We start from the raw sequence: 13,923 nt of genomic DNA on the forward strand, positions 1-13,923 counted from the left end.
CGCAGCGTCGCATTGAGCGCGTCAACAAAGACTTCGACAACAAACAACACACGGTCGACAAAAAGTAGCCTATCTGGGGAATTGGCTGCTCTCGTAACTGACTCGTCCCCTATTTCTTCTACGGCCTCGCTGGTTGCAGGTTGTTCTTTCATATATATCTTTCTCTCGCTGAAATTTTCGCCCTTCCCGTCACTCCTTAGCCTCCTTTTCTTATTCGCCTCCCTTGACCTGCGCGTGCGAAGCGTTTCCCCCTCATAATGGACGATTCGATCATGGACGACTCCGTCTTCGACGACGAAGGAAGCTCCGACTTCGTTCCCGAGCCCGCTCCGGTACGTATCACTTCTCATTTCAGCCTCCTTGTTTGGAAGCAGCGAGCTCATCATAACTACAGAAGCCCAAGGCCAAGGCAGCCCCCAAGAAGGCAGCTTCTAAGGCTGCGCCTAAGAAGCTCACCCAGACCACTCTCACTACGAAGACCACATCCAAGGCAGCTTCGAAAAAACGTGCCAAGCCGGATAGCGATGACGACGACAACATGGACGACGATGACGATCACATGTCCGACGACTCTGTTCTGTCGCACACCCCTCCCAAGAAGGCGAAGAAGACGGCTGGCCCCTCCAAGAAGGGTGGCGCTAAGCCTCTCGCCGATGTCGAAAATGAATCATTTGGAAAAGATGATTCCGTAGAGCCCGGAAAGTCCACCAATGCATCAGAGAAGTACCAGAAGGCAAGTATTTCCGGCGTCGCTGGGCCAAACTTGGGCTAACAATGGCTTTTATAGCTTACACAACTCGAACACATCATTAAACGTCCGGATACATATATTGGTTCCGTCGAACGCACGACGCAGCAAATGTGGGTATACAGTTCAGAGTCGGAGGGAATGGAGTACCGCGAGGTCTCCTATGTGCCCGGTCTCTACAAGATCTTCGATGAGATCGTCGTCAACGCAGCCGATAATAAGCAGAATGACGAGAATATGAGCGAGATCCGCGTGACGGTCGACCGTGAGTCGGGCGTGATCAGTGTCTGGAACAATGGCCGCGGTATTCCCATCGAAATGCATGCGAAGGAAAAGATTTACGTCCCCGAACTGATCTTTGGTCATCTCCTCACCTCCTCCAACTACGACGACACGCAGCAGAAGGTGACCGGTGGTCGTAACGGTTTCGGTGCCAAGCTCTGTAACGTTTTCTCCACTGAGTTTTCCATCGAAACTCAGGACTCGTCTCAGAAGAAGAAGTACAGGCAGACATGGACGGACAACATGACCAAGATTGGCAAGGCAAAGATCACTGAGGCCAAGGGAGAAGACTACACCAAGGTCACGTTCAAGCCAGACTACGCCAAGTTTAGCATGGACGGCATGGATGACGACTTCGAGGCTCTCGTCAAGCGTCGTGTGTATGACCTGGCAGGAACCGCAAAGGTGAATGTCAAGTTGAACGGCACTCGCATCCCTATCCGTGGTTTCAAGAAGTACATGGAGATGTACACCAAGGCTATCCGTAAGGAACGTGGAGATACTGGTCCCGCCCCGAAGGACGAGATCATCACCTGCAGCCCAGACCCTCGCTGGGAAGTCGGTTTCGCCGTTTCCGATGGCGCTTTCCAGCAGGTATCCTTCGTGAACTCCATTGCAACCACCTCTGGAGGTACCCACGTCAACTACATTGCCGACCAGATCTGTAACAGATTGGCCGAGCAAGTGAAAAAGAAGAACAAAAACGGAGCCACTTTGAAAACAGCCCAGATCCGAAACCACATTTTCATCTTCGTCAATGCACTGATTGTCAACCCGGCATTCACCTCCCAGACCAAGGAACAATTGACGACCAAGGCTTCTCAGTTTGGTAGTAAATGTGTGCTTGATGAAGACTTCTACAAGAAGATTCTCAAGACAGCGGTCATGGAAAACATCTTGCATTTCGCCCAGCAGAAGGCCGATCAGATGCTTAAAAAGACGGACGGTGGCCGGCGCTCCCGCATGAACAACCCCAAGTTGACGGATGCCAACAAGGCTGGCACCAAGGACGGCCATCACTGCACCCTGATCCTGACAGAAGGTGACTCGGCCAAGGGTCTGGCCATGGCTGGTCGAGCGGTTGTTGGTCCGGATCTTTTTGGTGTTTTCCCGCTTCGAGGAAAATTGCTCAACGTCCGTGATGCTTCTTTCGACCAGATCTCGAAGAACCAGGAAATCCAGAATATCAAGAACTTCTTGGGTCTGCAGCATAAGAAGGAGTATACTGACACCCGCGGCCTTCGGTACGGTCATTTGATGATCATGACTGATCAGGATCATGACGGTAGTCACATCAAGGGCCTGCTCATCAACTTCCTGCAGGCCCAGTTTCCTAGTTTGCTGAAGATTCCCGAGTTCTTGATTGAATTCATCACTCCCATTGTCAAGGTGTGGAAGGGTGATCCCAAGAATCCTACCAAGCAGCGTTCTTTCTTCACTATGCCCGAGTACGAGGCATGGGCGGAGGAGCACAAACATGAGCGTGGCTGGGATCACAAGTACTACAAGGGTTTGGGTACCAGTACTACTGAAGATGCCCAGGTCTACTTCCGCGACTTGGACCGTCACTTGAAGGAGTTCCACACCATGCAGGATAACGAGGCGGAGTTGATCGAGCTGGCTTTCTCGAAGAAGAAGGCTGATGAGCGTAAGGAGTGGCTGCGGCAGTTCAAGCCCGGAACCTTCTTGGATCATTCCGTTGAGAAGATTTCCTACACCGACTTTATTAACAAGGAGCTTATCCTGTTCAGTATGGCGGACAATGTTCGTTCGATTCCCTCTGTTGTTGACGGTCTGAAACCTGGTCAGCGTAAGGTTCTGTACACCTGTTTCCGTCGCAATTTGAAAAAGGATATGAAGGTCGTCGAGTTGGCTGGTCACGTCTCGGGTATGACCGCGTACCAGCACGGTGATGTTTCCTTGCAGCAAACCATTGTTGGCCTGGCACAGACCTTTGTTGGATCTAACAACATCAACTGCCTGGAACCTAGCGGTAACTTTGGTAGTCGTCTTCAGGGTGGTTCCGACTGCGCTAGTGCACGTTATATTTACACGCGGCTGTCCCCGTTCGCGCGCCGCGTCTTCCATGCGTCGGATGAGCCTCTGCTGACCTACAACATTGACGATGGCAAGACTATCGAGCCTGAGATTTACATGCCGGTGGTTCCCATGATTTTGATCAACGGTGCGGACGGTATTGGTACCGGTTGGAGTTCCTCTATTCCCAACTACAACCCGGAGGACGTTGTCGACAATCTGAAGCGGCTGATGGATGGCGAAGAGATCAAGCCTATGCAGCCCTGGTTCCGTGGATTCACCGGTGAAGTCACTTCTATTGGCGGTGATCGCTACAAGTTCAGCGGTATCATCAAGGAGACTGGAGAGAAGGAAGTGGAGATCACCGAATTGCCCATCCGAACTTGGACTCAGGATTTCAAGGATAAGCTTGAAGATATCATCAAGGCGGAAAAGACACCGTCGTTCATCAAGGACTACAAGGATTACAACACGCACACCAAGGTTCACTTTGTGATCCAGATGGATGAGAAGCATCTGAAGTCTGCCGTCGAAGAAGGCTTGGAGGACAAGTTCAAGCTGACCAAGACCATCGCCACCACGAACTTGGTCGCTTTTGACCCCGAGGGTCGGATCACCAAGTATGCGACCGTGGACGACATCCTGAAGGAGTTCTTCGCAGTCCGTCTGAAGTTCTACGAGCGCCGCAAGGTAGGCATTCCCATACTACTCTCGATGCTACTGTAAAGTCTACTAACACCGAAGTTTAGCAATATCAACTCAACGAAATGCAAAAGGAGCTGGAGAAGCTCAGCAACCAGGCGCGCTTTGTGCAGATGATCATCGATGGCGAGCTGGTCGTTTCGAAGAAGAAGAAGAACGTGCTCGTCGTGGAGCTGAAGGAGAAGGGCTTCAAGCCATTCCCCAAGGTGGCGGATGCTGCCAAGGCAGGGGAAGCTGAGCCAGCTGCTGAAGATGAGGAAGACTCCGAAGATGTCGATGATACCAACAACCTCTCCAACGCGTATGACTACCTGCTAGGTATGGCGATTTGGTCGTTGACCCAGGAGCGTGTGGAGCGCCTGCGTCGCCAGATTGGTGATAAGGAGATGGAAATCGACACCTTGATCAAGCTTTCCAAGGAAGATATCTGGAAGCGGGATCTGGAAGACTTCATCAACGAATGGCGCTTCCAGCTCGACGATGAAGCTCGTCGCATGCGTAAGGTGGCAAACATGGGCCGACGGACCTCCAAGCTGATGACAGCTGTGGGCCGTGGCGGTGCCCGCAAGCGTAAGGCTGCAAAGGATGACGACTCGGATGATGAAGACTTTGCCGCGCCGAAGAGCAAGCGCGGTCCCAAGAAGGCGGAGCCTAAGGGCACGCTCCACAGTTTCTTGAACAAGACTTCTCCTAAGCCCAAGCCTGCAGCGGATGATGATGATGATGATGATGACGATGATTTTGAGATGGAGGTGATGCCGAAGAAGAACCGCGGGGCCAGCAAGCCGGCAGCGCCAGCGAAGGAAGAGGAGAAAGAGACAGGCGACTCCGATATAGAAGTCCTGCCGAAGAAGAGTCGGGCTGCACCTAAGGCTGCCTCGAAAGTCAAGGCTGAAGATACCGACACCTCTGAGGTGAAAAAGGCACCAACCAAACGGGGCCGACCGGCGGCCAAAGCCAAGGCCAAGCCAGCAGAGGACGAGATCGAGCTGGACGACGATGAGTTCATGGAAATCACCAAAGCGCAAGCTGCCGAGACTACCAAGGCTGATCCAGCGCCCAGCCGAGCGCGCAAACCGGCCAAGTACACCTTGGATGACTCGGACAGCGACAACGGGGACGACCTCCTGGGCGACGTGAGCAAGATGGTCAAGGGGATCGGCGGTACTACCGGCGGATCGACATCGGATTCCCGTCAGCTGTTCTCGGAGCGCTCTGGGGCCGGCAGCACCTCGGGATTGGCCAGCAGCTCCAAGGCCTCAAAGCAGTCTCCCGATTTTGACGCCGACGAGACTGACTACAGCAAGCTAGTGCCACAGAGCTCTCCGCGCCGGTCGCTGCAGGTCAAGTCCAAGGAGACCAAGACGTTAGTTGACAGCGACGAGGAGGAGGAGGAGGAGGAGGAGCCAGTGAAGCCGGCCGCTACCAAGGCCAAGCCGGCGGCCCGAGGCAAGGCAGCGGCAGCAGCCAAACCGGCCGCGAAGCCACGAGGCCGACCCAAGAAGGATGCCACCACCACTACGGCCGCATCTGCTAAGCAGACGGCGCTGTCGCCCGCAGCCAAGGCTTACGCTTCCAAGCAAGCCAAGACGACCACCAAGAAGAAGCAGCTGGCGGATGACTTGTCGGACGACGACATTGATGCAATGGCTAATGATATCTTGGATTCGCCCGCGGCGCCTACTACCCGGCCATCGCGGCGCACGGCAACTGCCAAGAAGAAGACGTACGTGATTGATGATGACAGTGATGACTTTGGAGCCGGAGGAGATTCGGGGGATGATTTCGCAGAGGACAGCGAGTAGAAGAAGAAAGATGTGGCGAGAAGAGTACATACACTTGGACGTAAACTAATTTCTATTGAGTCGTTTTGTACCTACTACTACTACTACTACTACTACTATTTGTTTGCTACTGTTTTACCAGATATGATAATGCAGTCGAATTTCCATTTGTTAACTCCGAAGTCTTATCTCGGATGGGTTGTTTGTAGAACGAAAAAAAGAGAAGTCGGCGAGAAGTCCGAGGAAAGTGTGGCCCCAGGCTCCACTCAGGCTCCACTTTGGGGATCCACCAAATCCAAGGCTTGACTTTGAAGTCTCTTTTTTCTTTGCCTTTCGAGAAAGAAAGACCCGCCGTTGAAGGGGATTGCGTCTTTCCGGACCTTAATTATCGACCGAGACTGGCCTGGCCATTATTCAGCAATGCTTTAGTTCCAGGATTTGCGTAGTACTCTTCGTCTCCAAGGTGGTTCTCTCGTCTGTCCCTTTTCCTTTCCTTCTTCTCTTCCTGTGCATCTCCCACTGACAGACATCTCCCCTCCATGCAGGCCTATCTTCAGTACCGCCGCATTGGCCATGCCGTGCGCAAACAACTTGAAGATTTCCCGGAGTTTGCCCGACCAGGTGTCGCCAAAGATGACCTGCCGGAGGGGATCCCCGGAGACGCTCCTAACACAGGTTCACGCCGCCGTTCGAGTCCGTTGCTGCCAGGTGTGCAGCTGAAGGACGTAGTTGAGAACGATGGCACCTCCTCATCCGTCTTTCTCGTCGACTGGGACGGTGACCATGATCCCATCAATCCGCGCAACTACAGCCGCGCCACCCGCATCGGCGCAACCCTGATGGTGTCCGCCCTGGGTTTCGCCGTCGGTGCGGCCTCATCTATCGAATCCGGCGTGCTTCCCCAGAACGCAGCAGCCTTTCACGTCAGCGACGTCGTCGCATCGCTCGCAACGGGTATGTATCTGCTCGGCTTCGCAGCAGGCTCGCTCGTCTCCGGGCCCCTGTCTGAAATCCTAGGCCGCAACGCCGTCTACACCGGCTCCCTCACGCTCTTCATGATCTTCGTCATGGCCTCAGGACTAGCCCCCAATATCGGCGCACAGCTCGCTTTCCGCTTCCTGGCTGGCATCTTCGGTTGTCCACCGCTGACCTGCGCCGGCGGTACCATCGCCGACCTTTGGAACCCCCTGGAGAAAACCCTCTTCTTCCCTCTTTACGCCATCCTCTCCTTCGGCGGGCCCGTCCTCGGCCCCGTCATCGCTTCCTACATGGGCGAGGGCACGCTCTCCTGGCGCTGGACCAATTGGATCATCCTCATCCTGGCAGGTTTCATCCTGGCCCTGATCCTCCTGGTGCAGCCCGAGACCTACGGCCCCCTACTCCTGAAATGGAAGGCGCACCATCTCCGCCACCAAACGGGAGACAACCGCTACCGCTCATCGATGGATCTCCAGGAGACGGCGCTATTCTCTCGCATCGGAACCGCCTGCATGCGACAATTCGCCCTGACCATTCACGAACCCATCATCCTGCTGATCTCTCTCTACATGACCGTCATCTACATCGTGCTCTTCACCTTCTTCGACGGATACACCTACATCTTCACCGACGTGCACGGCCTCTCCCAGGGCCTAACCAACATCGTCTGGGTCGCCATGTACGTCGGCATCTCGATGGCCGGCCTTTTCGTCCCCGTCGTGTACGTCTGGACAAAGCGCGAATTCTCCGACGCGGCTGCATCCGCTACTGCATCTGCAGCGGCGTCTCCCCGATCGGCCAGTTCGGAAATAATCGCTGCCGATCCCAACGCCAACGCCGATACCAATGAGAAACCCAACCTCGACGACCCTACTACTACTACCGACGACGACGACACTCAAAAGCCCACCCAGCAACAGCACAAACACGTCGCTCGTCCCGAGAACCGTCTCTGGTTCGCCATGCTCGGCGCTCCCGCCATTCCCATCGGCTTATTCTGGATGGGATGGACTGACTACGTACGTCCCCCTATCCCCTCCCTCCTCTCCTTATATCTATACCCCTCCAACCCCCCCTTTACTAATAAACTAAAAAATAGAGCACTATCTCAATCTGGTCCCCCATCATCGCATCCACCGTCTTCGGCTTCGGCACTATCTGCGTCTTCATCTCCTCATACATGTACGTCATCGACGCATACGACATCTACGCCGCCTCTGCGCTGGGCTTCATGACAGTGTCGCGCTACTGCGCGGCAGGCGGGATGACAGTCGTGGGCATCCCGTTTTATAGTAATATGGGGGTGCATTGGACGTTGACGATCCTGGGGGCGATTAGTGCCTTGATGACGCCCGTTCCGTATGTGTTCTATCGGTATGGTGTGGTGATTCGGGGGTGGAGTCGGTATGCTGTTTAAATTTGATGAGTTACAGGGTAAAGATGACGATGAGCATGGAGATGGAGATGAGAATAATGAAGGATGGTTTAAAACGAGTAGATGGGATATAAATATAGATGTATATATATGGGTGGGAGCATGGATGGATAGATTATAGATTCATACTACTAGATAGATGGTAGATTATTAGCTAATTTAATTTCATGATGATTATATCACATACACACACACTGTTTCTCTCTCTCTTTCCAAACCAAGCTAAGCATATACTCCAATTCGCACATCATGATCGGTTAAAAGTAGCGTACAGAGTCAGATACCAACTTCATCGACGCAAACAGAATTGATACTAAATCAAAAGCCCCTAGCGAGGCTGATTTTGTTAAGGGGTTTGAAAATGGAACGGGAAAGGGGAAGACAGACTAAATAGTTGCAGTAGGGACTGCTTTATTTACTTCTTCTGGGGTATTCTAATTGAAGTCTGGTGGTAGTTTCACGTGATATTGGAAGGAAGGTACGTGAAGATGGGGAAGGAGAGCATTCAACTTAGTGACTGGCTTTGAATATCAATACTCTTTGGCATAGTTCCAACAACCACAATCATACGTCTGGTCTATTTGCACTTACAACAATACATAAAGCTCAAACTATAAACAATCATATCAAGTCTATTCTAATCAAATTGCAATACATGACCAACGCCATTACATGTCCTAAGAAACCACAACGCCATCCATCCATCCAATCAACAGCACATGCGCACATTTTCAAATATAACCACAGATCACACCCTCATAAGAAGCGGTACTGAGCGAATGCATGGAACCGTGTTGTCAACTTACAACATTTCATATCTGAACCCGCTATTGCGCAAATCCATTAGTGCATGTGCGGCAATGGCTGTCCTGGAACCCTCCAAGGGAGCCTCAGGCTCACAAGTATACGTTGGCTGCCAGAAGCAGGCATCAACCATTCCAGTAGCCAAGATGACATCAGCCGAGGATAAGTTGCTGCTATAGTAACTCGCTTGCGGTTCAAATTGACTGTCTCTCTTGTGGTCGTCATCGGAGAGGTGGTTGCTCGATAAGCTGGAACCATAAAAGGTAAGCTGCGAGCTTGTCTCTGACCGGAATTCCTCTCGCATCCCACGTTCGAAAACTGCGTGTGGTGAGATACTTTCGTCGGAGGTGTAGGGGGTATTGGCCAGCATATATGTATTCTGGGAGCTGCTTGTTGGCGAACCGCAATAGGTATCTTGCGGAGAGACACTCTGACATTTCTGCTGGCAAGGCGACGGTTTTCGGGTGTTGTACTCTGAGTCTCGGTCGAGTTCTTGGGGGTTTTGATGACCTCCACGTCTGGGGACCTGCGGCTCCAGGCTGCGATAGTACGCTACATCCTCCGTGGCTTGACGAACTATTTCCGAATCGATGATCATATTGTTAAAGCGGGCGTCGTTTGGGGGTATACACTGCGCGGGAAAGTCGAGGCCGAACATGGGCGTTAGGAGGAAACGAATATTCCAGCAGAATGTGGTTGCTAGCGCTTTGGCAGCCCTAAATGGCATCCAGTATCCTTGATTTTAGTTAGCGGAGGTGTCTGAAAGGAAACTCAAACTTACCTTGTCCGACGAGTGCGCCACCCGTGATGCTGTAAGTGATCTCGCTGAGGCCCGGGTTCATTTTCAACACCTTCGCGGGAGCGGTCTGGAACCATCAGATATGCTTTATTACGCACAGAGTAGGACGACACACCTTTGGATGGCCATTGCACTTGAAAAGAGCTGTTGTGAGAACAAGCCCGACATTATAATCCCACGTTATCACCCACTTTTTGGGGCTGTCGGGCAGTTCGAACGTGTAGTGGAAAACTATGGGAAACTCTTCCGGTCAACGTATGGCTTGAAGTAGGATAATGAGCAATCACCTTCAAATCGTTCTCGCCCTGTCCGCTCCTTGAATGACCTTTTTGTGCTAGTGTAGGGAATGCGGTCCGGAAAGTCTGCTATGTTGCCCATGGGGTATAGCTTGTGTTTCAAGTGGATCTTCTTGAGCTCTTCATCGCGCTCATCGTGAACACGATAGCGAACTTCGCCCTGGATTTTGCCCCTCCTAAATGAAGGCTGATCTTTGGGGACCTTCGTCCTTTCTGAGCGGGGTGTCTGTAAAGACAATCCACGCTGTAGGCTCCCCGGGTTAAGACTGGGGCACGAGGTATCGGGGTTCAGAAGAGAATTTATAGAGGTCATGAGTGCGATGAGCCGAATTAGGCAAACGATTAGACAGACAGAATGTGTGGCTCGGTAGAAGTGAGAGGGGTGGGCATCGAAATCTTAAATAACGATGAGAAAGGTCAGATATGCAACTGCACATTCTCACCGATCTCTCTGCTTCTCTTGGGCTGAGACTTACCATCCGCTATGCTCATTTAGCAAAGTTCTAGAAGGTCTGCGAAAGTTTCGATGAAGGTTACCAAACCGTAACGGGGCGACTCAGAGCACAGTAGTTGTTCAAGCCCGAAGGTCGGGAGATCTTTCTGCGCCCATCATAAGGCTACCTAAGAGAAATGGCATGCCAGGAAAAACAACACACAGGGGAATAGAAAAAGAAAAGAAAGGAAGAGCGGGAAAAATTACAGTGTCTTCCTTCTACACCAGCGCCAATGCATGCGTCCCCTGATGGTTTTCGGAGAATGAGCTCAATGGCTGATTCCGTGGAAAATAGGCTTGTTCTGTTTGCATGGCACAAACCATTGGCCGGCCCTCGAGGCTTCAGGCCAGCGGTGAACCAAGTCCCCAAATAGATTCTCGAATAGACGGTTGGCTTTGAAGGAATGTCTTGGATGGAGGTTTCCCTCATGAGACAACCTCACCGATAGTTGACAAAGCATCACGAGACGGTATCAGCCACTGTTCTGAGACCAGACCTAGGCTTTATGATGTCGGCTGAGAGAATCAATGCTCCAACTGTCCCTGTAGATTACTTGCACCCCTCTGGGGGGTTGCAGGCTCTGGGGATCTCATTGTCATCATTGACATTGATTATCCTGGTATGACAGGAGCTCACGTAGGTCTGTAGCTCATCGAGGCCACCTTCGTTCCACCACCCATCTGGAGTTACCCACGACCAGGGTCGCGATGCAATACCACCAGATCAGACAGTGAATTAGGTTTTAGGGACTCATACGGCCATGTGGATGTCCTGTGCAATTGACCAGTATTGGTGCCAATGTCGTAAACCTTTTAGGCCTTGATAGCCCTTATTTGCAAACAGATGGCACGATAACCCCAGTAACAAGACTAAAAGGGGGGCCAAGATCCACAAACCTTAAAATGGGGATCTACATGACGTTCTCGTACTGTATCGTCTGGAGCCTGCTGATGATGACATCTTGGCTCTGCAGGCCGGTCGCCAGACGGCGAACTCATGCCGTCCATGAGCATCTAGCAACCGATCTGAAGTACATATGATGAGCTGCTCGAGCAACCGGGGGACTAGGCATTTTACTCGTATGACCAATAACGAAAGAGCAGGGCTAGATGAGACTGGCTCGGCGAGGCGGATATTTGAGAGGTCTCAGACCAACGGGAAGCCGCAGCTCGCTCTTGTATCACCAGAAGCTGCTTTTCCGCCAGCTAATAATTTCCATCGGATCTCAGGGGTGCTGAAAGACTTTGCAAGACGATGGTTTGTATTGTGGTGACTTTGTGGCTGACGGGCTGAGGAGGCCAAGCTAGGAATCTCAGTTTTGGAATGGGAAAGGAACTGGCCTCGATTGTCTCACATCCGCTCCAGCCGATGAATGCCGACGGGCATGTACTAGGTACTACTGTCGACAGTATGGCCCCGTTCTTTTCACGAGCTCATCCAAGCCGAAGGATGAAAACCCATGGTCACACTACTCTGCATCATTTTATCAGACGACACCTCTGGTATAGGGAACCTCACCAACACAGCTTCAACTCAGGCCTTACTGCATGGAGGCAGTACTCAATGACAGCAGAGTTACCTATGCTCAATCTGTAGATCACTCCCCGAGCCAGATCTGGCTTCTACGTCCATTAGAAAAGGTAGGGAGAGATGTCAGCCCCGATAAAGCAGACCATCCCGCTGGTGCCAGTAATGTTGAGCTTCCACGCGGGATTCTGTGCCGGGGCCCCACGATTCTGTGGCTTGGCCTGCCAGCTCTCTGGTTCCTTCTACTCATCTGTGCTTCCAAATAACCCTGTTGTGTCCAACGTGTCCAATCAGTCCCTCAGAGGCGCAGCCGAGCTTCAGCGGGGAGAAGCGCAGCGGCTTGGAATCGGCATTTGCAGACAATGGAGAAGGATTCCGGCCGAGCGGTACTAAGTGGCAGCTAGAGTTGACGACTCAGGAAGTATGACAGGTTCTCTGGCGGTTAGTGGATGGGTAGACCGCGACAGGGGGGCTGGTCTGAGAAAGGCAGAGGAAAAACTCAATTCAAGACAATGGGAAATTACTCAGGCTGCCACACGTGCCAAATTAGCCTTTCTGACCTCCCCAGAATTAGAAATTGGAGGAACAGGGTGTGTTCTAGGCTTGTTTGGGGGGGCGAAGAGGGGAGTCATCGCATGTGTTTGTGAAACGTGATGTTTAGCCTTTGGGTGACTATGAAGGACAGTGATTGGCTGCGAGGGTATGTTTAGGCTGTGAGAACGTAGCAGATCCTTTGAGATGGGTAGTAGTCAGAAGACAAAAAGAAATAGGCTCAGGCTCAGGCTGGGAGCACAGAGGGAAGGAGTTGGGTGGATGAAGATGAAAGAGACAGTAGATAGAAACTAAGAAGGTATACTAGAGCATGCAGTAGTACCCCGTAGTCCATTACTAAGTTTATCGCTCCTTCCCCGAGCGGGACTGACTGCAATACTTCCGGGCGGGTCCCGTGGCGCCTTCCCAATCCATCGTCACTGCTAATTTATTCATGTGCCTACTTTGTCCTCGTACTTCCAACTGGGTTCTGATCTTCTCTACACAGCTTGAACAGGGATAGTAACTCGCATGACATGCTTATAATCTGTAACTAGTAAGAAGTAATGTCCCAGTCAGAACCCCCTCCCTTTCCCCAGCGCCCCCAAAGGACGAAAAAGCAATAACTGCATGCCAACAAACGCACGATGAACAAGTATTTCTCCTATTTGTCATTAGCCGCAAGGGCCATACAAATCCCTCCGACAAGGCTGTGACTTTCAAGCAGAAACAAATGCATACAGCTGCACAGTAAGCGAGTACAGAGGAAAGGCAATTTTGATCCTGCAGCTACCCCTCTTTCTCAAGGCCTGAGACATACATACCAAATATCAGCAATTAGTAGTAGGAGTCAGTCCGATGTATCCCAGTAGCCTCTCAGCTACCCATTTGGTGACCATTGAATCAGCTCATCAGCATTGAGAAGCTGCCACATCCCAGTTCTTTCTTCCCACATCTACCTCGCTTTTTTATGTACCACATTCCTGGATCTAGAACCGCAAACCCGTCGTCGGGTTGCATCCGAGGATGCCGCGGCCTTCTGTGCGGCCGGCGAGTATCGAGGAACAGGAGGTTATCTGACCTGCAGCGGTCGTGGACGAGGACTCGCCGCTGGGATGGTGATCCCTCCCTGGAAACTGGAAGGCGATGGTCGTGTCGTCTCCGGGTGATACGACCTTCCTTGGAACTCGAGCCTTTTTTCGAAGTCTGGGGAGGACAGACAAGACGCTTGTCTGGCCTTTTAGCCACTGCGGTTCCTGAACCATCGTCCGCATCTTCCGGTCGCAGACGTAAAAGAACGTACTTTGGCAAAGAGAGGAAGAATAAACATGAAAGCGAAATATAAAAAAATAAGGAATGCATACATGCATTAAGTGGTGTCTGGTAGTATAGCTAGAAGGTAATTAAACACGCAATCTGCTCAACGCCGGTCCTGTTATGCCACCCACCCAGAAATTTGTCCTGCCAGAAACGTCTTCAATCGCATAAAAGCATCCCAAATAAGTC

General features: G+C 51.9%; 5 protein-coding genes across 5 annotated transcripts; 3 read left to right on the forward strand and 2 right to left on the reverse strand.

Annotated features, from left to right (window-relative positions):
• Nucleotides 1-37: 37 nt before the first annotated feature.
• On the forward strand, nt 38-5,697 carry BO79DRAFT_175398 (DNA topoisomerase 2). The gene is made up of 4 exons (XM_025679795.1): nt 38-332; nt 395-733; nt 788-3,757; nt 3,817-5,697. The coding sequence occupies exons 1-4, from the start codon at nt 258-260 to the stop codon at nt 5,572-5,574; spliced, it is 5,142 nt and encodes a 1,713-aa protein (XP_025538512.1). The 5' UTR covers nt 38-257; the 3' UTR covers nt 5,575-5,697.
• A 395-nt stretch (nt 5,698-6,092) lies between these two features.
• Nucleotides 6,093-8,064, forward strand: BO79DRAFT_175399 (MFS transporter; the record flags this gene model as incomplete). Its single annotated transcript, XM_025679796.1, has 3 exons — nt 6,093-7,241; nt 7,383-7,550; nt 7,631-8,064. 3 exons carry the CDS (start codon nt 6,093-6,095, stop codon nt 7,946-7,948), a joined length of 1,635 nt encoding a protein of 544 aa, XP_025538513.1. The 3' UTR covers nt 7,949-8,064.
• A 704-nt stretch (nt 8,065-8,768) lies between these two features.
• On the reverse strand, nt 8,769-10,178 carry BO79DRAFT_229588 (putative APSES transcription factor Xbp1; the record flags this gene model as incomplete). The annotated part of the gene is made up of 4 exons (XM_025684048.1): nt 8,769-9,505; nt 9,552-9,636; nt 9,685-9,800; nt 9,857-10,178. 4 exons carry the CDS (start codon nt 10,176-10,178, stop codon nt 8,769-8,771), a joined length of 1,260 nt encoding a protein of 419 aa, XP_025538514.1.
• Nucleotides 10,179-10,272: 94 nt separating this feature from the next.
• BO79DRAFT_229589 (uncharacterized protein) lies at nt 10,273-12,547 on the forward strand (the record flags this gene model as incomplete). The annotated part of the gene is made up of 11 exons (XM_025684049.1): nt 10,273-10,385; nt 10,654-10,720; nt 10,808-10,953; nt 11,008-11,089; nt 11,303-11,336; nt 11,463-11,590; nt 11,676-11,752; nt 12,060-12,121; nt 12,189-12,272; nt 12,305-12,476; nt 12,508-12,547. The coding sequence occupies 11 exons, from the start codon at nt 10,273-10,275 to the stop codon at nt 12,545-12,547; spliced, it is 1,005 nt and encodes a 334-aa protein (XP_025538515.1).
• Nucleotides 12,548-13,062: 515 nt separating this feature from the next.
• Nucleotides 13,063-13,884, reverse strand: BO79DRAFT_29320 (uncharacterized protein). The gene has a single exon (XM_025689028.1). It carries the CDS (start codon nt 13,777-13,779, stop codon nt 13,321-13,323), a length of 459 nt encoding a protein of 152 aa, XP_025538516.1. The 5' UTR covers nt 13,780-13,884; the 3' UTR covers nt 13,063-13,320.
• Between the last annotated feature and the right edge of the window lie 39 nt (nt 13,885-13,923).

The sequence above is a fragment of the Aspergillus costaricaensis genome, assembly GCF_003184835.1.
Source record: "Aspergillus costaricaensis CBS 115574 unplaced genomic scaffold BO79scaffold_20, whole genome shotgun sequence".
NCBI lineage: Eukaryota > Fungi > Ascomycota > Eurotiomycetes > Eurotiales > Aspergillaceae > Aspergillus > Aspergillus costaricensis.